We start from the raw sequence: 24,385 nt of genomic DNA on the forward strand, positions 1-24,385 counted from the left end.
AAGCAGAATGGCTAGGTCACATGTTAAGTATATGTTTAACTTTGTAAGGAACTGACAAACTGTTTTTCCAAAGTCATTGCACCATTTCACACTCTCATCAGCAATATCACGAAATTATGGTTGCTCTAAGTTCTCACCAACAGGTGGTATTATGAGTCTCCTTCATTTCAGCCATTCTAGTGAGTGTGCCATGATATTCATTGTGGTTTTGATTTTAATTTCTATAAAGATTAATGATGCTGAACATTTTTTTTCATACACTTATTGGCCCTTTGTCCATCTACCTTTGTGAAATGTTAAATCCTTAGCCCATTTTTAGCTGAACTGCTCATGATCTTACTATTACTTTGTATATTCTGGATACAAGTCTTTTGTCAGATATATGTGTTCTGAATATTTTCCTTCAGTCTGTGGCTTGATGCTTCACTTTTGTAACAGTGTTTTTTGAAGAAGATTTTAATTTTGATAAATTCTGATTTGTTATTATTTTCTTTTATGGTTACTGCTTTTTGTGTCCCAAGAAAGCTTTGCCTACCCTAGAGCTATAAAAATAATCCTTAAGTTTTCTTCTTTTTTTAATTTCTTAAGTTTTCTTCTAGAGATTTTATAGTTTAGGCTTTTACCTTTAAGTCTATATTCTACTTGTGGCTCATTTTTGTGAATGGTGTGAGGAAAAAATTAAGGTTCCTTTCATAATACCAATCAAAATAATATTCTATTCAATTTTTCAAGTTAAAAATTTTCCCAATTCATTTTTAAACTTAAAATCTATCTTGACTTAGTGATTACACAACTGCTTGTAAAGGAATCTATCTACACAAAAGAATACAACTCACATAATAAGAACAATAAGCCTGCTTTATAATAAAACTAAACACAATGTTATAGTAAAAACTCATTGCTTTCACTAATGTCAAATAATTTAAATGTCTTGCTTATTGGTGATATAATTTCTACATAACCAAAAAACCTTCTCAAAGTTTTCATGTATTTTATTAAATTCCAATCTGAAACGTATGGCAAAGAGCACTGAAAGCATCAGTAACTTAAACACAATGTATGTTTATCTTTAAACTGAAGATCCAGACCTCAAGTACCACATTATGAAGCAGACAAGCTCACCTGAGTAGCTGCAGACTGACAGGAAGATGACGATGACGACGAGACAACAGGAATGTCAGACTGTACAGCAGCCACAGTGGTAGCGGGTGTGAAAATCAGCTGTACAGACAGAAAAACCAAAAAAATACCCTAAGACAAAAGAACGTGTCCCACACACAATGTATAGCAGGCAAGAGAGACTGAAATTTGTGACAGAAAGACAATGCAATTTAGGACTGTCTCCTAAGCAAAAAGGTTTTACGTGACAAAGAAAAGTTTCTAATAGAGAACTCAAAAAAAAGTATAAACATTTTGAAACAGCTCATGATTCTGATGAGTAGCAAAATAAATCAGTGCTCAAAAAAGGAAATGTATTTAAGTAATATGAAATTCTCATACCAAATTTTGCCCCAAATAAGCTATTGTTATACTTAAGCTTTTCCCAGCTCGAAACTACTATGGTAGGATTCCAAAACTGGAAGTTATTTTTGATAGACAACCATATTCACTACTCTTGAATACAAATTTCAGTGACAAACCTGAAAAGAAACACAAAAGTCTTTTCATCTTTACCACAAAATATAACTATGCCACATACTACACACTATTTCACTCAACTACATGGGATCTATAGTACAAACCTAGGTTGCTCTTGATTTTAAAACTATTCATAAAGAAATATTCATTCCAAATGTAAATGCCACATGTCAAAATGCAACAACAAAACAGTCTGCAAAAAAGCTTCGCATCAAATAAATAAAAAATGATATACTCGATTTATCACCATCTTTTCAAATGTTGTTTTTCAGTATTGAAACAGAATGCCATTAGTTTAAAAAGACAACACAATCCACTCAGAGATTATCCAATCCAATTAAGTAAATTATGACAATGTGTAAATACTCTTATTTCAAAATTGCATTATGAGTTATTCAGTTCCTCAAACCGTTCCTATTTAAATTAAAATTACTGATTAATGAATCTTTTAAGTTTCAGTTCTTTATAGTACTAAATTTAACTGAATTAAACAAAGTATAACTTTCACAAGAAGGTAATTGCCAGAACAAACAGCTGAAAGCACTAAATCTAAAGAGAAGATGTTTGTTCTATTTAGCTTGAACATATGAGACTGCGAGTTTTATAAAGAAGGCAAAAGTGGTCATTTCAAATGATTCAGCCTAATTTTAAAGCATATTATTAATTAAATAAGATCTCCTGGGGAAAAAAACTAGAAATATGGCAATGTCTACTGAATAATCTGTAAATAAAAGGTGGGTCATGTCACTGTTTCCTGTTAGAAATACGATGGAAAACTTTCTTTGTAATTTTAGTGGAGAACAAGGGATCCAGATACATATTCATTGGACAAAAAAGAATATAAGTAAATATATACTAGGCCAAAGCTCTTAGCTACATGTAAAGACATCTAGCTACATGTAAAGACATCAAAGTAAATGCCAACCAATTCCTTAAAGAAGCTTAAAGTTAAATTAGGAAATCAGTAGATACTCTAATATATAACAGCCTTAAGAATTAACGTTCCTATGTTAACAAGAGATCAAAGTGAACATAAGAACACAAATACCTTGCAGATTTTGAGATGGGAATAACCAAAGCTAAAAATCATCTGGTAAATTACTAAGAACTCCAATCCAGATTTAAGAAGATCCCACAGTATAAATTCTAACTTACAGTTAACCACCAAATTTTTAACATTGCTAACTACTTCATCAAATTTAAGATGTCAAAGATATCTATATATCACTGCAAGTATCAATTATAACTGTACGATGCCATCAATTATAAATGCATCTCAGTTTCAGAGATGTTAAGATGTGAAGGTTTGAAATCAATAAAATTTGATAAAAAATAGTCACTCCATGTTACAGAATCTGTTAGTTTCCCAATGTTGCTATTTGATACACCAAGAAGGCCTACCAATTAAAAGTAGAATTTTTCATGACATAAATGTATAAGAGCTAAGCATACACATACAAAAAAATTTGTTAAACATTTCTTAAATATTAAAAATGCCTCTTATTGCATCAAATCAAGAAACATTTCCATCTCTCTCAAGCCCTTAAACACTGAAAAAATTTGGTAGCTCATATCTTACCATTTGAGCTCGGAGATACATTTGAGCTTGGCTTGCCGTTAGGGTAGGGGAGGTACTCCCTAGTAACATAGTCTGTTGGGTAATACTGCCGCTGGTAGAACTGGAAGCCTGGGAACGGCTTATTAACTGTGCAGGTGTAGGAGAAGTGGAGAGGTTGATCTAAGGAAGAAAACATATTAGGTCATAGGCTTCCATTTCTTGCTTCCATGCCAGTGATTTTCACCAAGCTGCAGTTAGGCAATCAATGGTACAAACTATGGCTAAGGAATCTAAAGAGAGGGCTTCATCTTTGACAGAGCCTCCCTCACTTCTTTGGGCAATTATTTGCACATATGCAAACAATTGTACGTACTGATTAGTACTTAGGATGATGTTTAAGGATATCCTCAAGATGTTTCATTTGATAAGACTCCAGTATCTTAAAATATCATTTCCACTACCTCCCAAAAATTAGGGTTAATGTTCCATTATTTTAATATTCCACATACTATGTTAAAACATCCGAATCAACAGTTTATACTATTTTGTCAGATTCTGTCACATTATGGGGGTTTCTCCAAGTGAACAAAAATTAGAACACAGACAATTCATTCACATATATATAAACATATATGTAACATATAATTAGTATAATGTTCTCCCTCAAAAGCTCTCAAAGAAGAAAATACAATTGCTACTTGTCAAACAGATGGAAAAATCCTAAATACTGGTTACAAAGTTAATTTATAAGCACTATTTTAAAGTTAAAACTACTGTTACAAAAAAAGAAAATAGTGCACAGTCTATCTCTAGGACACATAAGAACCTGATAAGTGGTGTTGTTATCTGTGAAGGCAAACTGGCTGAGGCAGGTAGGGAAGAGGGCAAAGGGAGACACATATACCCTTTTTTTATCTTTCCAATTTCACACCACATGCATATGTTGTCCTCATTTCTTCTTTTTTTGTGTTTCATTTCTCGATTTAGGTTTTGTAGGGTTTTTTTATTTTTATGTTACCCATTTTAAAAATAAATATTTTAACAAGAGTAATATAACCTGACATCAAATACTTTTTGTGGACAGAGTAAAGAATAAAATTAAGAAATAAGACGTTATAAAATAGTTAATTAGACTTTTGATTTGGGCGCCTGGGTGGCTCAGTGTTTGAGTGTCTTTCAGGTTCCAGAAAGGAAGAAATTTTAGCTGACACCAAGCACCACAATAGTCTCAGGGGACAATGCTCTAGAGACAGAAGACCTGATTTTGAGCCTATTTCAGGCAAGAGCTGGAGGTAAAACCCCTGCTTTGAGCCAAAATCTTCAAAAGTGGTGCTCAGTATGTAAGGAGGGAACAGAAAAAGTTCCACTCATAATCTCCTAAGAACCAGCAAGAAAGCTTGTCATCTGCCCTGCCCCTGATGGAAGGAGAAAGTCTATGAGAATCAAAATGCCAGGCTTGGGACACCTGGGTGGTTCAGCGGTTGAGCGTCTGCCTTTGGCCCAGGGTGTGATCCTGGAGTTCCCGGATCAAGTCCCCCATCAGGCTCCCTGCATAGAGCCTGCTTCTCCCTCTGCCTGTGTCTCTGCCTCTTTCTCTCTCTGTGTCTCTCATGAATAAATAAATAAAATCTTTAAAAAAATTTTTTAAAAAAATGCCAGGCTTGTGCCATGTGAGGAATAGAAAATCCAAATTTAAACTACCTGCAATTTCATAACCCATCCCAAAACACTAGCATTTAAACCAGTCCAGGACATTTGTTAAACTAAACAAGATATTTATTAAACTGAACAAGTGCTTGGAGGACCTCTCTGTGGTGATTTTGCAAACCTCCTAATGAGTCCATAATTATTTAAAAATTTAAAAGTTTTTAAAAACTGTATAGTAGGTCCACAAAAGTTGGTTAATTCTTTAAACTTCTCTGTATCTTTTAAGTATTTTTAATTTTAATAAAATACATTGTACTTAAATCTATAATTCAGTGCATAAAGGCAATGAATATGTAGAATTATTTTGCAATATGGTTTTTACTCCTAGCACACCACTGAACCCATTAGCAATAATTATCAATGCCTTCCATCTGACAAATTCAATGGATCTTTTCAGATCATTCCCTTTCAATCTTCTTTACCAGCTCTTCTTTCTAGCCCACCTTCAACACTTTTCTTCTTGAACACCTAGATTATCACATCCACACTCATAGTTTCAAAAAACTCAAACCTGATGACTCTGAATCCTTAATTATAAACTCATCCTGAGCTCCAGATCCAAACACCTACAGTACACATCTTTCTGAATTATCTCAACTCAAATTCAACATGTTCAAACACCAAACTCATAATTATTCCTTCTTAAACCAGCTTCTCCTCGAATGGTCACTGGCATCTCCTAAAATCCTACAAAACAAATTATCTGGAAGTCATCCTGATTCTTCCTTCTCCTTTACCACACATACAAAATCAATCACACTTACTTATACACCTTTATTTTCTTCTAAGTGTTTTCTAAACACTTAGTTTGAGAGTCTGGGCCCATGGCACTTCCAGCTAGATTACTTTAACAGCTGCAAAGTGATCTCCCGGCCTGAAATCCTGTTTCCTCCTACATGTTAGATAATCTTCCCCTGATTTAATTAATTAACCATTTAAAAATCTGGATAACGTTCGACCTCCCCTGACTACCTCTCTAGCATCATCTCCTCCCACTCCTTCATACATACCCTTCACATTAGTAATATGAAGCTATTCAAAATATCAAAATGTCCCAGACATCTGTGGCCCTAGTAACAAATGCTCTGGACTGGTCTGAGCATCCCTCTACCCCCACACTCTATCCCATCTGCACCTATGTAGTGAACAACCCTCTCTCAAAAATCATCTACATAATAAGCTTTTTCAGGTATCCCTACGTCTCACAGTAGAACTATTTCCCTTCCTTTTTTGCTTGTTATCATTCATATACCCCTAGCTCACCTTTCTTCTTCTTCCTCTTCTTTTTTTTTTTGACTTATTTATTCATGAGAGAGACAGAGAGAGAGAGAGGGGGGCAGAGACATAGGCAGAGGGAGAAGCAGGCTCTTCGCAGGAGCCCGATGCAGGACTTGATCTCAGATCCCAGGATCATGAACTGAGCTGCAGCCGCCCAACCACTGAGCCACCCTGGTGTCCCGTATCTCACTCTTCTAAACAATAATTTCTGTAACAGTAGGGATCATGGACTACTCATCTTCAAATATCCAGTATCTGCAAAAGTACTTTCATTCAATAAGTTTACTAGGTTAATGAATGCCGTGTTATTTTAAGACCTACTTCATAGTTTTAATGTGATATATAAGCTCATCACAAAGTGTTTATGAGGAAAAAAAAATTTGGCATAGTCCCTAACAGAGTAAAAACAATGTGACATTAGTTCAACTCTATTTTTGATATGCTATATAATAAATTATTAGTAAGCCTCCACAAAAACTTACTATTTGCCTTACACCTCTACAAACGAACATTTTAGATAAAGCCTAGCTGCAAAGATTAAATCACTTAGCAGAATAAAACTGGACCCAGGTTTTCAGACTCATGTATTTTGGCATTCAGAATGGTTTCCTACATCCTGATAGCTTATGAATTTGGGTCACTCTCCAATAATTAATAGTGCCACAGCACTTTCTTTTAGTCAGTGGAAGGAAGAAAGGAAGGGACAGAGAGAAGGGAGGAGGGAGGGGAAAAAGGAAGGAACTCTAGTAAGGATAGACCACACAGTCTTTAAACAGAAATACAATAAAAGTCTTTTAAAAAAATGACTAGCTGGTAGATAAAATGCCTGAGAGGCTTTTTTTTTTTTTTTTCTTTTGAGAGTGCTCTTTAAGGAAGCAGCACACAAGGTACAAACAGAATGCTTTTTTCTTAAAAAAGAAAAAAAGGAAGAAACAGAAATAGTAACTTCCTAACCACCTGCATCCCATTTTGTCTAGGTTGTGAGATCAAAAAACCATTACCATGTTTATTTTTAAGTTCCATATAGGAAGTAACATTTCAGGCAGTGTCTACTCACAAATGCTTAACCCATGAATGATGGCATTTATATCTCTGCAAGAAGTCCATCTCCACAACTGGCCTACCTAAAAAAAAAACTTCCCTTCCTTTCCACAACTGATAAGGCTCTCCTCTATTCTATTTTCTGCTTTACTGTACTGCCTGAACCAGTGCCCTTAACTGTTTGCATTATATTCTCTATCAATTCCATCCCAACATTGCTAATTCCTTTTCACTTCATAGCCAATCTTGCCACCTCATACCTCAAGCCCCATACTCCATAAAGGAACTCTTATTACTAGGAGCTTTCTCCCCAACTGGAAGCACTAATTTCAAGAGTCACCAGAGAAAACCACATCTACCAAAAAAAGCCATTCAACTCACAACCACATCTTGGTGTCCCTCCAAATCGAGGTTACAAAGGGTTTCTGGCCCAGAGTACTCCCTAAGCCAAAGCCCATTTGAGAACCACTGCTGCCATCTGACTGATCAATCAGGAATACCTACAGAAGCACAGCATAGAGATATTAAAAGGATAATGTATACCTGTATTATTCAATGACATGGAAATATCTTTATGACCCATTTCTGAATGAAAAAAAACTACAGAATAACATATACTGTATAATCCCACTTACATAATTACAGAAAAATGTGTTCATGCAAATGTAGGTATCATGTGAAAAACACAGAAAAACAAATACATTGTATATACACACAATAATGCATACTTATACAACTGATATGATTAAATTTGATATAGATATATAGGCATACACACACACCACTCTGGAAGAACAGCCACCAAAATGCAAAGGTGAATAATGCCTGCTAGGGGTAAAATTTGGGATAACGTGTATTCATTCTTTTTCTTTTTTTCTTTTTTTCTTTCTTTTCTTCCTTCCTTTCCTTCCTTCCTATTTTTGTCTCTTCTGTGTAAGTATTAGGAATCACAGAGGCTCCCCGCGTGGAGCCACTTCTCCCTCTGCTATGTCTCTACCTCTTTCTCTGAGCCTTTCATGAATAAATAAATAAAAAAAAAAAAGAATCCGAGAGGGAATGTGTTTCCTTTTTTTTTTTTTTTTTAAGATTTTATTTAGGCAGCCCCAGTGGCTTAGCGGTTTAGCGCTGCGTTCGGCCCAGGGTGGGATCCTGGAGACCCAGGATCAAGTCCCATGTCGGGCTCCCTGCATGGAGCCTGCTTCTCCCTCTACCTGTGTCTCTGCATGCCTCTCTCTCTATGTCTCTCATGAATAAATAAATAAAATATTTTTTAAAAATAAAATAAAGATTTTATAAAATAAAGATTTTATTTATTTATTCTGTGTGAGAGACACACAGAAAGAGAAGCAGAGACATAGGCAGAGGGAAAAGCAGGCTCCCTGCAGGAAGCTGGATGCAGAACTCTATCCCGGATCCTGGGATCACGCCCTGAGCCAAAGGCATACACTCAACTGCTGAGCCACCCAGGCATCCCGCTATTTCCTTCTTTTTTTTTTTTTTTTTTTTTTATGTTTAGTACATTGTTTTGTTTTTACCACTTTAAAGCACTGTATGCATTTTCTTGCCTCATCATTCAGTGGGGATTTATACATAATTCAAGTATCTAAAAGTGTAAAATGTTATATTAAAATTTCAAATAATAATATCTACCCATGAAGGATTTCCTTTAAGAGACTACACACTTTCAAGAACAATATGAAATAAAATGTAAAGCTTATTAATTATAGAAAACCATTATTTCTACTATTTGCTATACAGACTATAAACACAACAGCGAAACAAATAAGAAACCTCATAATCTCCCACTGGCTTTCAGACTTGGATGTCTTAAAAAAGTTGCAAAGCTGAAACAATTAAAATATTGGAAGTAACTTAAAATGTTCAGCAATGGGGCTGGTTACATAAAATAAAGTGCATCCATGCTGTGCAACATTATGCAACAGCTTAAGTGAGTGAGACTGAGCTGTGTGTGCTAACATAGATCTCAAGTCTGTCAGGTGCAAAAAACCAAAATGCAGAATACTGTTTCCAGTATATATATAAAAAAATGACTGTTAACACACATTTCTCTATGCTATATATGTCCATAATGCATAGGTAAAGATATGGAGGGATATCCAGCAAACTGAGGAGTCAGCGTACTGAAGAGAACTGAAAGATGGCTGACAAGGACTTAACACTTTCTCAATTTTTCTGTACGATCGGAATATTTTACAAGAATGCAGTAAAGCTGCTCATGACCATACAGATACTCAGGCCAGTTTTATTTTAAGGTAATACCAACTTTTGGAATAAAGTTCTAAATTTAATCATTTGAAATTACATTTTTTTAAATGCTTGATTAAAGTACCTCCTAAACTAGGTAAGAGGATGAGGACATTAGCAATAGATCACTGAGAATGACTGGTTATAAGCAAGTACTCTTCTCTCAGAAAAAAAAACTTTAAATGGGTTCATTTGATATGTGATTGATCTTAGACATTTTTAGAGAAAAGTAAACATTTTTAGAGTTCTTGATCTAAAAACCATCTCACTGGCCCAGTAAGTGTACTACTAAGAAATTTTTAAAAAACAAATAACTAGATATGTATACAAAGAATTACAACAGCATATCCAATGCAGGCTTACTTGCAATAGCAAAATTTCTAATACAGTCACATGGGGGTTAGGGCTTCAACACACAAACTTTGGGGAGATGCAATTCAGTATGTAACACCCTTTTACTGAACCTTCTGTTTGAGATTGACCCAGGGTTATCTGGATGAAAACAGTAATAAAAACACATAATTAGACAATTTAATTTTACACAGAAGAAAACTGAGGTATAAATGACTAAGGAGGCTAACTGACTTGCCCTAAGTTATGCCACCAGTCAGACAATGAAGATTAGAACCCATGGCCCTCACCTCTTCCAAGCTACCAATCTTTTATAACCCAGAATTGGTAGTAAAATCATCATGTACTCTTTTTTTGTGACTTGAATTTTCAATGAGATGCACAAGACATCACTAATCACCAGACCTCCACATGAACTCATGTATTCAATGTTTATTCAACATCCACCACAAACTCAAAGTCTAAAACCGAACTCCTGATTTTCTTCTCTAACACCTTGTTTTGTCAGGTCCTTCTAGATGTTCAGGCCAAATACTACAATTATGCTGGACTCTTCACTTTTCCTCACATCTTTTATTCAATCCATCAGCATATCCTATTAGCTCTACTTTTAAAACATATGCAAATTTCTATAATAAAATACTGGTGAAAAAAGGTATCTAGAATCTGGCCAACCACTTTTCACCACAGCTACTGTCACCATCATGGAGCAAGTCACCAATCTCTCTTGTATTACTACAAGAACTATTTAACTGGTCTCTCTGCTTCTATCTTTGCCCTCTACAATCTAAGTTAAAACCTGAGATCATGTGGCTTCCCTACTGAAATAGCTCTCTAATAGCTTCCCAACTCAAATAAGAGTTTATAATCTCATGATTAGATTACAATTACCTCTCTAATGTCATCTCTAAACATACTCTCATTCTCTCATTCTATTGCAGCCACAATGCCCTCCTTTCTGTTCCTTGAGCATGTTTGCCTCCCTTACCCTTTATTAGCAATGTCTTCCCTGACCATCCTAGTTAAAATAGCAAATTCCCTCATCCCATTCTCTTTTCTTGCTTTATTCTTCTGTATAGCATTCACCATCTGACATATTATATAACAGTTTACCATCTGTCTATCCCTACCTCCACTATAACAGAGAGTCTGTCTGTTGTGTTGCTGTGTTCCCAGCACCTAAAGGCTTTTGGCACATATTAAATGTTCAATAAATATTTGTTGTATGAATGAGTGAATGTATGAATAAAAAAAAATCATGAAACTAACCAGGCTTCAAAAGCTCATTTTGTCTAGTACCATAACTAGAAAGCTATCATAAACAAGATTTTTTCTCTTTTAGACTAAATAGTACAGTGAATTAAAGTCAAAACATCTGGGATTAATGTAGATTCTGCAACCAAAAAATAACAAAGAAAGAGAAAGGGAATGAGATACAAACAGCTCTTGAGTCATTTAGAGACTTATGATTGCAATTTCAGCTACATAATCCTTTCCAGCTGAAAATGCCGAATGAAGCAAAAGTATCTAGAGAATGATGGCACTTCACTTGCATTAAAACAAATAAAATTAGCCACAGGCCTATCTACTTACATTTATGTATAGAAACACAGAATAATAAAATAGGAAAGCTTCACACAAAACTTTTTTCATGGCAAAGAGATTACTGAAAAAGAGATGTCCTTTTTACTCTACACATTGGTAATGCCTGTCCCTTAGACAACAAGAGTATATTTGTGTTTTATTTAGGCAATATAAAAATTAACAAAATAAAGCTCTTTAACTTACTTCCTCAAAGATAACCACCATTTAACAATTTGTTGTATATTACAGATTTTCTTCCTGAATAATCAGGCAGATATATAGATATAATTTCTTAAAAAGTAAGTTAAATGACAGGAATTCTGTATCCAGAAAGATGGAACACTTGTACTTTTCCCTATTCCTTACCCTAAATACAACTAAAATCCCTGGATGTTACATATAAAATAAGCATAGGAAGTTCCTGAAAGGTAGAGAAAAGGAGACTGGCTAGTGACCTCAGAACCCATAGAATCATGTGGTTGTGAGCCCTCTGCGTTTTCCTTTTGTCTTAGCTAAGCCAAACTTACAGCGGAAAAAGTCTGTAACCCAGAAACACAAATGGGTGCAAACAAACAAAAAGAGCCCCAAAAGAAGCCTACTCTTTCTAGCCAAAGGAGCAAGGGACTACCTAGCAACATAGAAAACTTTTAGACAACTGCTCTACTCCAGCCAAACACAGAGAACATTGTGGCCCCACCTACACGAGCAAAGGTTTCTACCTACACCAGGCTGTAATGAGACACCCCCAGTTCCCCTAATCCCTCCAATGGATAAGCATCAGAGAAGGCGAGGTAGAGAGCCAGGACTTTCATCCTAGCCATACAGGAATAGACTACCACCACAAACTCACCCCATCCCTGTAGAATCAGTGGAGATCATGTGGGGAGCCATAACATGGCACTCTTATTCCCTCCCCCACCACCTCCAGCCAGGGAGGCATCTATATAGAGGTCTAGTGAGGAACCAGAACTCTCTCCTCCGTTTAGCAACTATGGTTGAGGGTGCACCGAAAGCACCCTCTCAGGTGTCAATGGAGACTAAATGGATAACCCAGACTTCTACCCTCAGATGATATTAAGGAGTTGGTACACATTCCCTTTAAGAAGCCAGTCAAAAAACAATTTAAATATGATCCAGTCTCATAATACTCAAAATGTTGAGGTTTCAATCAAAAGTTATTCATACCAAGAACCAGAAAGACATGAGCTGAATAAAAAAAAGACAATCAATAAGTACATGCCAACACCAAAATGAAAAAGATGTTATGATTCTGACAGATTTTAAAGCAGTCATCATAAAAATGTTTTGAACAAGCAACATGAGTCCACCTGGAAAAAGCAAAATCTCTCAGCAAATAGAAGATATAAATAAGAACCAAATGGAAACCTTAGAACTGAAAAAATAGAATAACCTAAATTTAATAACCTAATGAGATCACACTATACATTTTTACTTTTTTGACCTAATACCTAATGAAAATCTAAGTTTCTCTGTATACACACATACAGCATTTATTAGCTGTAGTATTTCACTGTATGGATTAACTATAATTTAATATTTGATTAATGCCACTTATTTTTATTGTTTATCATTTTCACTATTATAAACTGCATATTTACATAATTATGTCATTTTTGCATGATTATCTATCATAATTATCTGTCATTTTTACTAAATGACATCACCAAAAATAACAGTGGTAAGTTAAAGCGAATGCACAGTTTAAATATTTTCATACACATTGTCAAATAATCCTCCAGAAAAGTTGTACCAAATACATTCCCACTAATAAGTGCATGAGTTTATCTACTTTCTCACATCCTTACCAACAACGGGTAATGGCTTAATGCTTTTCCTAGTTTTCTAATTTGAGAGATGTCACTATTATTTTACATACATTTCTTCATTACTAATATGGTAAGTATATTTTCATATCTTTAAAAGCCAGAAATAGTCTTTCTTTTAAGAATTACCAAAGCAAGTCTTTTGTGAATTCTCATTGTATACCTCACCATTAGAAAAGAGCCCTTGTTATTTCACAAATATAAGCTGGCTGACCTAACAAGGTACAATACATTTTCAACCATTCTGTGTTTTTTAACTTTGATGATGCTTTTTTCTCTAATTGGCTTAGATTTCATCTTGATAAATCAAACATAACTAAATCTAAGTCCTGTTAAAATATAAAGACATCAACATAAACACTCAGTCCCAATTAGTTTTAGAGCCAAACAATCATAAAATCACCATTCTCACTACTGATTGCTTTCTAGAATTGATCTGTTTTAATGAGAGTAAAGAGGAGGATGCTGACACTTACTCTTCACCAAATATTCAATTAACAATAGCCTTCTCCAGTTTCCCCAGGTTGTAATGATGGGACTTCTGACTCCACTGTTCAATAATATTCCATGTCCCCTTATCCCACTCCTACTCTAAATCCAAGTCTGACTGATGACTTAACAATCTACCTTCTAGCCCTTTTATCTACTGGAGGCTAGGCCCTTCTCTATGGGCTTTCACTGTTACTCGGGAACCCTATCTTGAAATAACCAAAACTCTGAAAACCACCAGCCTGCCAACCTGACATGGGTCATTAATATAATTATCTAGAGATTCCTACTACCATGTTCTGCCTCTCTTTTGGAGAATGACCTGTATTTAGTAAAGCTACCTTGAGTACCATAATTTGGACAATTAGTCAACTCACTTGAGCTATTATTCAGCTGGGAATAGAAAATGAAACAAATGCAACGCATTACTCATTTTTATTTTTTTTCCTCCTGGACATCTGTTCTCCCTGCTTACTTCTTTCCCCCCCGCCAACCAGTCATGGGTTCTGGCATACCTGAACATACAAGGCTGCCTGGTTTATGGCAAGCAGCACTAACACTGTTATAAAAAAGTAAGCACAATCACTGGAATTGTAACTTCTGTGAAAGTCACATACATAAAATCATAATGAGAGAAAAAGAGTTTAAAAGGATACCTTTTAATAATTTGAAAAAATTCAAAAACATCTCTTTATACATATACATCCTAGTATTATTCCAATATTTCATAGAATAAAAAAATTGTCTATAGGTTATTTAACCAGACCACAAATGTTTATCAGTGCTTTCCTTAGCTACTAACGTATTAAAGACATACATAACATCAATAACCATAATTACAGTATTAATTATAATTCAATGAGAGAGAAATATGGGGGACAGGCAGAAGAAGAGGGAGAGAGAGACTTAAATTTTTCATCTTCTTCAGTCTAACATTTTAAAGTCATAAATAATTTCTTTTTTTCAACTAATTTTATTCTTGTTCCAGGATACTTCCATGCTAAGAAAGAATAGAATTTTTTAGTTAAAAATGTCATGGCTCAGTTGGTTAAGCATCCAACTCTTGATTTTGGCTCAGATCATGATCTCAGGGTTGTGAGATAGAGCCCCACAACAGGCTCTGCACTGGGCATGGAGCCTGCTTAAGAGTCTCTCTTCCCCTCTCCTTCTGCCCCTCCCTCACCTTTCTTTAGCTCTCTCTTTAAAAAATGTCAGATCAATAGCCAGAAAAATTACCATATGCTCCAATATATGTACTCAGACAGTAAGGACGACATCCCTAACTAAAGAAATATAGCAAAAGTTTATCTTCATTTCCTTAGCAATCTACAAACTAAACTCCAATGAAGTCAATTTTACAAAGTATCAAAGTATTATCCTACTGAATCAGGAAAAAATAGCCAGTAAGGATATTATTAGGTTAACTTAATGGCTCTCAACCAGGGGCAGTTTTGCCCTCCAGGAAACATTTGCTAGGATCTAGAGACATTTTTGGTTGTCACACTGGCAAGGAGGAGGGCCACAGCCCAGTAGTATATAGTGGATAGATGCTAGGGTGCTAAGAAGCATCCTATAATGCACATGATAGCCTCCCCCCACAATAAAGAATTATCCAGTCTGTAACATCTATAGTGATGAGGTACAGAAATCTGGAACTAATGAAATGTGAATACAGATTATACTGAATCAATGTAAAATTTCCTGAATCTGATCATTTTCATGTTGCTCTAAAAGAAGGACTTTATTCCTAGAAAATACATACCAAAGTATTTAGAAGTAAAGGAACATGTCTCAACTTACCTGCAAATGGTTCAGAAAAAGAAATGTCTATATGTGTATATGTAGAGAGAAAGGAAGAATTATAAAGCAATGAGCCAAATGCTAACAACTGGTGAATCTGAGTAAAGAATATACAGAAATGTTTATTATTCTTGCAATTTGAAATTATATCAAAATTAAAAGTTAAGCAAGTATTACCATGCCTATAAATTTCTTTTAACTGGGAAATTTTGCAAAATTTCCCAGTACATATGTGTAATATAGCAAATCAGATTTACTCCTTTCTCAAAATAAATTACATTATCTTGAATGAATACTTATAAATTTGATCAAGATAAGCAAGCATAACCTGAAAAGTATTAATTTCTAAAATGTGAGGTGCCCAGAAAAAACTAGAAACATTTAGATGTCTACCAAGGATTGATTTTCTTTATGTATCACTGTAAATGGCCTAATACCCCTTGCATTATATATTTCAGGCTTTCAATACACACAAAAACTTCAATCAATTTGAACCACAGAAGATCTAAACAAAATCAGTGGGAAACATGTATAAGAAATAATACAAAAACATTTTTTTTAAGACTCAGATTTTCAGAAGCTTAACATAGTTCTGAATTCTTAAAACTTACCATTCCTATTTCTAGGCACTTGTTAGTTATGTAGCAATCAACAAATACACAATAGCAACCTTACAAATAGTAACAGTTTACTTTTGGAAAATAGTTATTAAAATTTTTAGATCCAGGAAAAAATTTAGGGCACTTACAGATGTCTGGGACATACTTGACTGTTGTGTGACACTTCCTGTGGGAGATGTAGATGGTCTTCCACTGGACAAACTTGCCTAAAATAATAAGATCTTATAATAGGTCTATAAAAATCTGAAGTTAAAAACTTTCTGGTACCAGGATACCACAAAACCACAATAAAAAATCAAAACATCTAGGTTACAGAGAAAAAAAAAAAAACATCTAGGTTATGAACCAATTCATTTCACAGTCAATATAGATTAAGCTTTGGCCAAACAAATTAAGAAGAAAAGAAAAAGATGACTGACAAAAACAGAGGACCCAAAGGCTAACCTTATTTTAATAGCTGCATTCATTGTCAGTTTTACTCTGCAGCTCTGTCTTCTATGAAGTGGAACCACTACTCCAACATTATGAAAAAGAAATTGGAGCTACATCAAGTGCCACTGGGTTTCAGTTTCCTAACTTGTATCATGAACCCAAGGTTATTTAAAATTACACTACGAAGAAGAAGCAACAGCTGGGGATGTGTTTCTAACAGAAATAACTCTTTTTCAGATATAATCAATTGAGATCCTCCTCTAATAAGATTTAAGATTAAATCTCATATATGGTTTTATTTAAATAAACAGTATAATAATAATGAAAATCTTTTTTAAATAAATAATCATAAAATTATCCTGTTATCAGTAGGAACAGTATGCATGGATATTAGAAAGCATACAATATTAAACAGTGGCCATCTGCTAAAGTGGCCAACTCTGAAGAATGAAAAATACTAGTGAGTCAGGAAAAGGAATACCTTCACTTCTTTTTAATGAATGCAAATTACTTACATTAAAAAAAAAACTTTTTTCATTGAAATGTAAATACAATTCATGCAACCCCAAGTATTCACTGTTGTACCTAGAATTTTATACAGTATGGGATCCCTGGGTGGCTCAGCGGTTTAGTGTCTGCCTTCAGCCCAGGGTGTGATCCTGGAGTCCAGGGATCAAGTCCCACATCAGGCTCCCTTCATGGAGTCTGCTTCTCCCTCTGCCCCTCTCTCTCTGTGTGTCTCTCATGAATAAATAAATAAAATCTTAAAAAAAAAAAAAACAATTTTACACATTAAAACCATGACACTAGTATTTCTGCAATGCAGATAAAAAGTAGTGAGATAAAAGCTAGTAACAGAGTACCATATAAAATATATCCACATTTGTTTTAATTAGCTTCTATTTGGCCATCTATTAATTTCTTTAAGAAAAAATAATCACAGGACATTTGAGAATTCTGAAATAATACACCCAACATATTTATTTTCAGTAATTATCTGCAAGTGTCAATTTTATGTCAACTTTAGCCTCATAAATTCTTAATTTATTTAAGTCTCACCTGAACAGCAGCAAGGCTCTGAAGCTGGGAGCTGCTTAAGTGCTGCTGCTGAAGAGCTGCTGTGTGCAGCATCAAGTGTTGCTGCTGAGCTGCATACATTTGCTGAAGGTACTGAGCAGCTGAGCTCGGGGGGCGATGCAAGGCCTGTTGAATTACCTGTGATGAGTCGATTGAATCAAGGTCAAACTATGATCTTAACATTAACCTTAACCATAAAATAAAGTATAAAAAAACTGTCAATTTAAAATTTCACTAAAAAATAAATAAAATTTCACTACTTTAATATTCAATGTCGTTTATAGTTCTCTCCAGTTACATATCACTAAGATTCACTAATCTATACAAATTAAAAACACCCAGAAGAGGCAATTCACAAAAGAAATAAAGAGCCAAATAAGACTTGAAAAGATCTTCAATCTCATTAGTAGTCAAAATTTACAAATTAAGGGGTTCCTGGGTGTCTCAGTGGGTTGACAGTCTGCCTTCAGCTCAGGTCATGATCTTGGGGTCCTAGGATGGAGCCCCACATCAGGCTCCCTGCACAGAGGAGAGCCTGCTTCTCTCTACCTCTTCCCCTCCCCCTGCTTGTGTTCTCTGTCAAATAAATAAATAAAATCTTAAAAAAAAATTACAAATTAAAACAAGATTCTATTTTCCAACTTTCAGATGAATAAAGATTGAGAAGAATATTACCACAAAATGGGGAAACAGAAACTCCTACAGTGTTAGTAAGAATGTAAATTGGTTTAACTTTTTAGATAAAACTTAATAGAATTTGGGGCCTGGGTGTAGAGAGGAATACGCATAACCCTACAGCCATTACAAATAGTAACGTAGAGCACCCAGGTGGCTCAACTGGTTGAGGGTCTGGCTCCTGGTTTCCACTCAGGTCATGATCTCAGGGTCACGAGATCAAGCTCCACATCAAGCTCTACACTGGGCACAGAGCCTGTTAAGATTCTCTCTCCCTCTCTCCACCCCCCAAACTCTCTCACTCCCTCAAAAATTTAAAAAATAATAATGTATATCAATGCTGCCCAATATAACAGCTACTAGTCACATTATCTCTTGAGGACTTACAAACGTAAAATGTAGCTAATGGAACTAAGATAATCAGTTTTTAATTTTACTAAATTTTAATATAAATAGCCACATGCACCTAGGAGAATACAGAAATAGCTATATTTATCAACAATGACAGAAATTCCCTAATCTATCATTAGGTGAAAAAAGCAGATTACTAAAGTGTATAAAGTAAGATACCATCTTATATTAAAACGTATTTGAAAGAAAATACAGAAAAACATTAAAAGACTACCAATAGATAACTAGATTCGAGGTGCTTTTTACCTTCTCGTTTTTTTTTTTTAAGATTTTATTTATTTGAGAGAGAGCAGGAGACCACAAGCAGAGAGATCAGCAGAGGGAGAGGGGGAAGCAGACTCCCCAAGTGGGGTTCGATCCCAGGACCCTGGGATCATGACCTGAGCTAAAGGCAGCCGCTTAACTGCATGAGCCACCCAGATGCCCCAGCTTTTTACCTTCGCATTTGTACTATTCTTTAAATGTCTGAAAAAAATCTACTAGTATAATATTAATAATAATTATTTCATGTTTCAAATTATTTCATGTTTTAAATTATTAAATAATTACTTCTTAAAATGTTTTTTAAATGTCAGATTCCTTTCAACATAGAATAAAACTATTCTAAAAAAATTCCTGAAAAAGTGTTAATTACTGTGAATATTTATTGGCAAAATATAAAATATAAGCCCGAAACTTCATAAATAGATAAACATAGAAAAGTCAAGTATGGGATGCGTGGGTGGCTCAGTGGTTGAGCGTCTGCCTTCAGCTCAGGGCATAATCTCGGGACCCAGGATCGAGTCCCATATCAGTGTCCCCGCAGGGAGCCTGCTTCTCCCTTTGCCTATGTCTCTGTCTCTCTCTCTGTCTCTCATGAATGAATAAATAAAATCCTTAAAACAAAAAATCAAGTATTCCAAAAACAGAGAAAAATCCTTTATCTGTCCAAACCCATAAATCAGACTAAGCCAGTCCTCTGCAACCACATCCCAAAGTCACATCATGCCCACAGTGACCCTGAAACAGCACAGAACCCTAATCTCAGCATCAAACTACAGAGTTTTCAGAGCTAAAGGGGGTAATAGAGCCATAATCCTACAGCTTGAGGTCTGAGTCAGGACACCATGAACTCAAAGCAATGAATCTCTTTATACAAATTCCAAGAAAACATATTTCCTTGTGTTTACTTTCGTATATTCATATCTCTCCAACTGTAGATTGCTAAACCTGCTAGAGATTCCTGTCACAAAATCAAAATAGGCTTTTGACTCCTACTTACAGGAGACTATAAAACAGCATTAAGTGATACAGAATTATAACAATATGTCTTCTTGGTCAGGTAAACCTATATATGTTCTTTAAATTCCATAACAGGGGATCCCTGGGTGGCGCAGCGGTTTAGCGCCTGCCTTTGGCCCAGGGCGCGATCCTGGAGACCCGGGATCGAATCCCACGTCGGGCTCCCGGTGCACGGAGCCTGCTTCTCCCTCTGCCTGTGTCTCTGCCTCTCTCTCTCTCTCTCTCTCTCTCTCTCTCTCTCTGTGTGACTATCATAAATAAATAAAAAAATTAAAAAAAAAATAAATTCCATAACAAAACTAAAATCAAACTGAAATAACAAATGAATAATCTATTTGACACTTTTTTTTTTTTTTTTAAATTTATGATAGTCAGAGAGAGACAGAGACAGAGACACAGGCAAAGGGAGAAGCAGGCTCCATGCACCGGGGGCCTGACGTGGAATTCGATCCCGGGTCTCCAGGATGGCGCCCTGGGCCAAAGGCAGGTGCTAAACCGCTGAGCCACCCAGGGATCCCTATTTGACACATTTTTGTCAGAGTATAATCATTTTTCTATTGTCAGTGCGGTCTTTCATAACATTTCAATGATACACTCATGGAGAGAGACTCTTTACATACAAGTTAAAGGCACAACACACTGTTCTTGTATTATTTCTCTAAATAAACAAAGAGGGCAAAGAGAATTCACAGGATTGAACAAGAATGCTGGAAGGTATTAAAGAACTCCTTGGGTAATTCAATGAATATTGATTTGATGGCATTTTAGGAGAAGCAATTATATGATTTCATAAGAACTAGTATAATTGCTATTTGTGAGAAACATGTATATCTATACATCTCCAGGAACACTTTATTTTTTATTAACACATCTAGCTCAGGTAAAAACTAGAGATCAAAAATGGAACATTGGGCAGCCCTGGTGGCTCAGCAGTTTAGCACCACCTTCAGGCAAAGGCGCGATCCTGGAGACCCAGGATCGAGTCCCACATCGGGCTCCCTGCATGGAGCCTGCTTCTCCCTCTGCCTGTGTCTCTGTGCCTCTCTCTCTCTCTCTCTCTCATGAATAAATAAATAAAATCTTTAAAAAAATAAATAAAATAAAAATACCACATCATTTGCATGCTCAAAGATCTAGATACTCTTTTCTATATCCCTTGCCTCAAAGAAAGGTGAAGAATTTTTTAAAACACATTCCAGGGATCCCTGGGTGGCGCAGCAGTTTGGCGCCTGCCTTTGGCCCAGGGCGCGATCCTGGAGACCCGGGATCGAATCCCACGTCGGGCTCCCGGTGCCTGGAGCCTGCTTCTCCCTCTGCCTATGTCTCTGCCTCTCTCTCTCTCTGTGACTATCATAAATAAATAAAAATTTAAAAAAATAAAAAAAATAAAAAAAATAAAACACATTCCACATTCCCGTTTGAACTTCTGCTGAATTGACTCAGTCTCCAAGAATTCTGATTCCACCCTATGGTAACTTCAGAATCCTAAGAATAGGGATCCCTGGGTGGCTCAGCGGTTTAGCACCTGCCTTCAGCCCATGGCATGATCCTGGAGTCCTGGGATCGAGTCCCACGTCCAGCTCCCAGCATGGAACCTGCTTCTCCCTCTGCCTGTCTCTGTGTGTCTCTCATGAATAAATAAATAAAATCTTAAAAAAAAAAAAAGAATCCTAACAATAGCCATTATACTGGGATATCCAATCTAGAAAAATGGAGTGGAGAGAGGACTATTTTGCAAACAAGTAAGTTATTTTCAGGGCAGAATGAAGTTATGGAGATCGCAGAGAGAGTAAGCAGGTATAATGGAAAAAAGAGTGGCTAAAGGCACAACTCTAAAACCAGATAATCTACTAGCTATGAGAATTTAGAAAAAGTTATTTAATCTATTTTTTTTTTAAGATTTTGTTTATTTGTGAGAGACACATGGAGACATAGGCAGAGGGAGAAGCAGGCTCCCCATGGGGAGCCCGATGTGGGACTTGATCCCAGGACCCCAGGATCATGCCCGGAGCTGAAGGCAGATGCTCAACCACTGAGCTACCCAGGTGTCCCTATTTACCCTGTTTAAAACATCAGGTTTCGGGGATCCCTGGGTCGCGCAGCGGTTTGGCCCCTGCCTTTGGCCCAGGGCGCGATCCTGGAGACCCGGGATCGAGTCCCACATCGGGCTCCCGGTGCATGGAGCCTGCTTCTCCCTCTGCCTGTGTCTCTGCCTCTCTCTCCCTCTCTGTGACTATCATAAATAAATAAAAAATTAAAACATCAGTTTTCCCACCTGTAAAATGGAGATAATAACAGTATCTATTTCATAGAGGTGTGGTGAGGAGTAAAAGGGATAATCCATGTAAATGGATTATCAAATGTTTGGCCCACGGCAACTGTTCAACAAACATTAGCTATTATTATTGACTGAGCACATATAATGTGCCCCACAGAGTTCTAACACTTCCTTTAATCCTCATAACTGGTACACCTGGGTGGCTCAGTCGATTAAGCGTCTGACTCTTGGTTTTGGCTCAGGTTCTGATCTCAGGGTCCTGAGACTGAGCCCCCACCCTCCCAAACTGGCTCCAAACTCAGCAGGGAGTCAGTTTGGGATTTCCTCTCTCCCTCCTCCACCACCCCTCCCCTAGCTTCAGCTCACGCTCATGCTCTCTCACTCTCTCCAATAAATAAATAAAATCTTTTGAAAAAGTCCTCATAATAACTAAAGAACTAGTTAGTCTCATCCACATTTTACAGTTTCCTGATGCTCAAAGAGATCATGCCTCTCAGCCAAGACTGCGTAGCTATTGATAAAGAAAACGGAATTCAAACAAAGAGCATATCAGACTGCAATGCCCATACCCTTTTTATGCAATACCATACTATCTCAACCTCCACTATTATAAAGATTAACCAAGTAAACTTAATTTTCTCAACCAAGTGCAGACCTAAAAGTTTTCCTCATTAAATATTCCCTGCCCCACTTTGTCCCTAAGAGCTTTAAATGAATCCTCCTACTCAGGTTCTTAGGCCACTTGAGTTTAAAATGAACCTCTTAAGAAATCTACAGACCTGAATAGATCTTCCAAAGTCAATACTTTGGGTTCAAATACAAAAGAACCCAGAAGCTAGAGTCATTTTGCATCTTAAGGCTGTAGGGTTGAGTGTCTCCACATTGTAGCAGCACAGAGACCTTCCAATTATAATTTTCCTGACATACGGTTTTATAAGTCACATGCTGACAAACAGAAGCCCTCTCAATAGAACATGGAATAACTTTTTGATTGCTTCAAATGTTACTATTCTTATTGTATTCATTTAGAGAATATCACGTGACTCATTTGAGGATATGAAACAATAGCTTCATTTGGCTTAAGAGAAAAAAGGTAATGACATCCTAAGTCTTAGCCTACCCCTCAATCTAACTGAAATACCTGTACAGCATGTCGGTCTGAGCCACTGTAAACAGAAATCTGCGGTTGCTGCATTCGAGAGGAGGAAGTGGTGATGGTGGTGGTGGTAGTGCTACTGGTTGTTGTCGACACAGAAGATGTGCCAGGGTTTGGTTCGCTATCCATAGCTGTATTGTGGTCCTTGAATCTGTCAGATAACACAAAGGATCTGCATTGGCAAAACATTATTTTATGGGCTTTAAAGAATATTTAATTATTTCGAAGAAATAATCAGCAAATCTAAATTTTTAAGACCCTTACAAAATAGCATAGATCACACACAGTCACCATAAACACTTAAAAAGGAAAAGTATTTCACAATGATATAGCATATTGGATAGTTAATACCTACTAAGTTTATGTTCAAATGATTCAGGATATGCAACTTAAATATATCCCGGCCTAAACTTTTATCTTTCCATTATTGAAAGATAATAACAGGTTAATAATACTAAACTACCTTAAAAATACTTAAGCAACATCAGAGTACTTTGAAATATTTCTTTACATTCTTTGACCTACTAATTAAAAGTTAAAATAATTCTTATCTATACATTAAAATAGGATGCCTAAGGACTTGTGTTAATTATAATTAGCTTATCTCTGGTTACCATATGCACTTTGCTTTAAAAATATGTTCTATTGGAATTCCTGGGTGGCTCAGCGGTTTAGTGCCTGCCTTTGGCCCAGGGCGTGATCCTGGAGTCCCACATCAGGATCCTGCATGGAGCCTGCTTCTCCCTCTGCCTGTGTCTCCGCCTCTCTCTCTCTCTAATGAATAAATGAAATCTTTAAAAAGAATGTTCTATGATTAAATAAGGAAATCTAAAAAAATTTTAAGATTTTTTAAGTAACTTCTACACCCAACATGGGGTTCTAAGTGGCACCCGGCTGGCT

The 24,385-nt window shown here is 36.1% G+C and overlaps 1 protein-coding gene across 9 annotated transcripts in view; it reads right to left on the reverse strand.

Moving 5' to 3' along the window:
- PHC3 (polyhomeotic homolog 3) overlaps positions 1-24,385 on the reverse strand; it is an 88,125-nt gene that overhangs the window by 61,375 nt on the left and 2,365 nt on the right. For 6 of the 9 annotated variants that reach the window (XR_012022057.1, XR_012022056.1, XR_012022058.1 and 3 more), the window contains exons 2-6: positions 23,471-23,636; positions 17,667-17,822; positions 16,304-16,381; positions 3,218-3,376; positions 1,123-1,221 (exon numbers count right to left, since the gene is read on the reverse strand). Coding sequence is in view for 6 of the 9 variants with exons in the window: in XM_072808031.1 (XP_072664132.1) it covers positions 1,123-1,221; positions 3,218-3,376; positions 16,304-16,381; positions 17,667-17,822; positions 23,471-23,636 (658 nt within the window). In the remaining 3 variants the exon portion in view is untranslated. The remainder of the gene's footprint in view (positions 1-1,122; positions 1,222-3,217; positions 3,377-16,303; positions 16,382-17,666; positions 17,823-23,470; positions 23,637-24,385) is intronic. The other 3 variants (XM_072808032.1, XM_072808034.1, XM_072808035.1) reach the window with 3 other exon arrangements.

The sequence above is a fragment of the Canis lupus genome, chromosome 31, assembly GCF_048164855.1.
Source record: "Canis lupus baileyi chromosome 31, mCanLup2.hap1, whole genome shotgun sequence".
Lineage (NCBI taxonomy): Eukaryota > Metazoa > Chordata > Mammalia > Carnivora > Canidae > Canis > Canis lupus.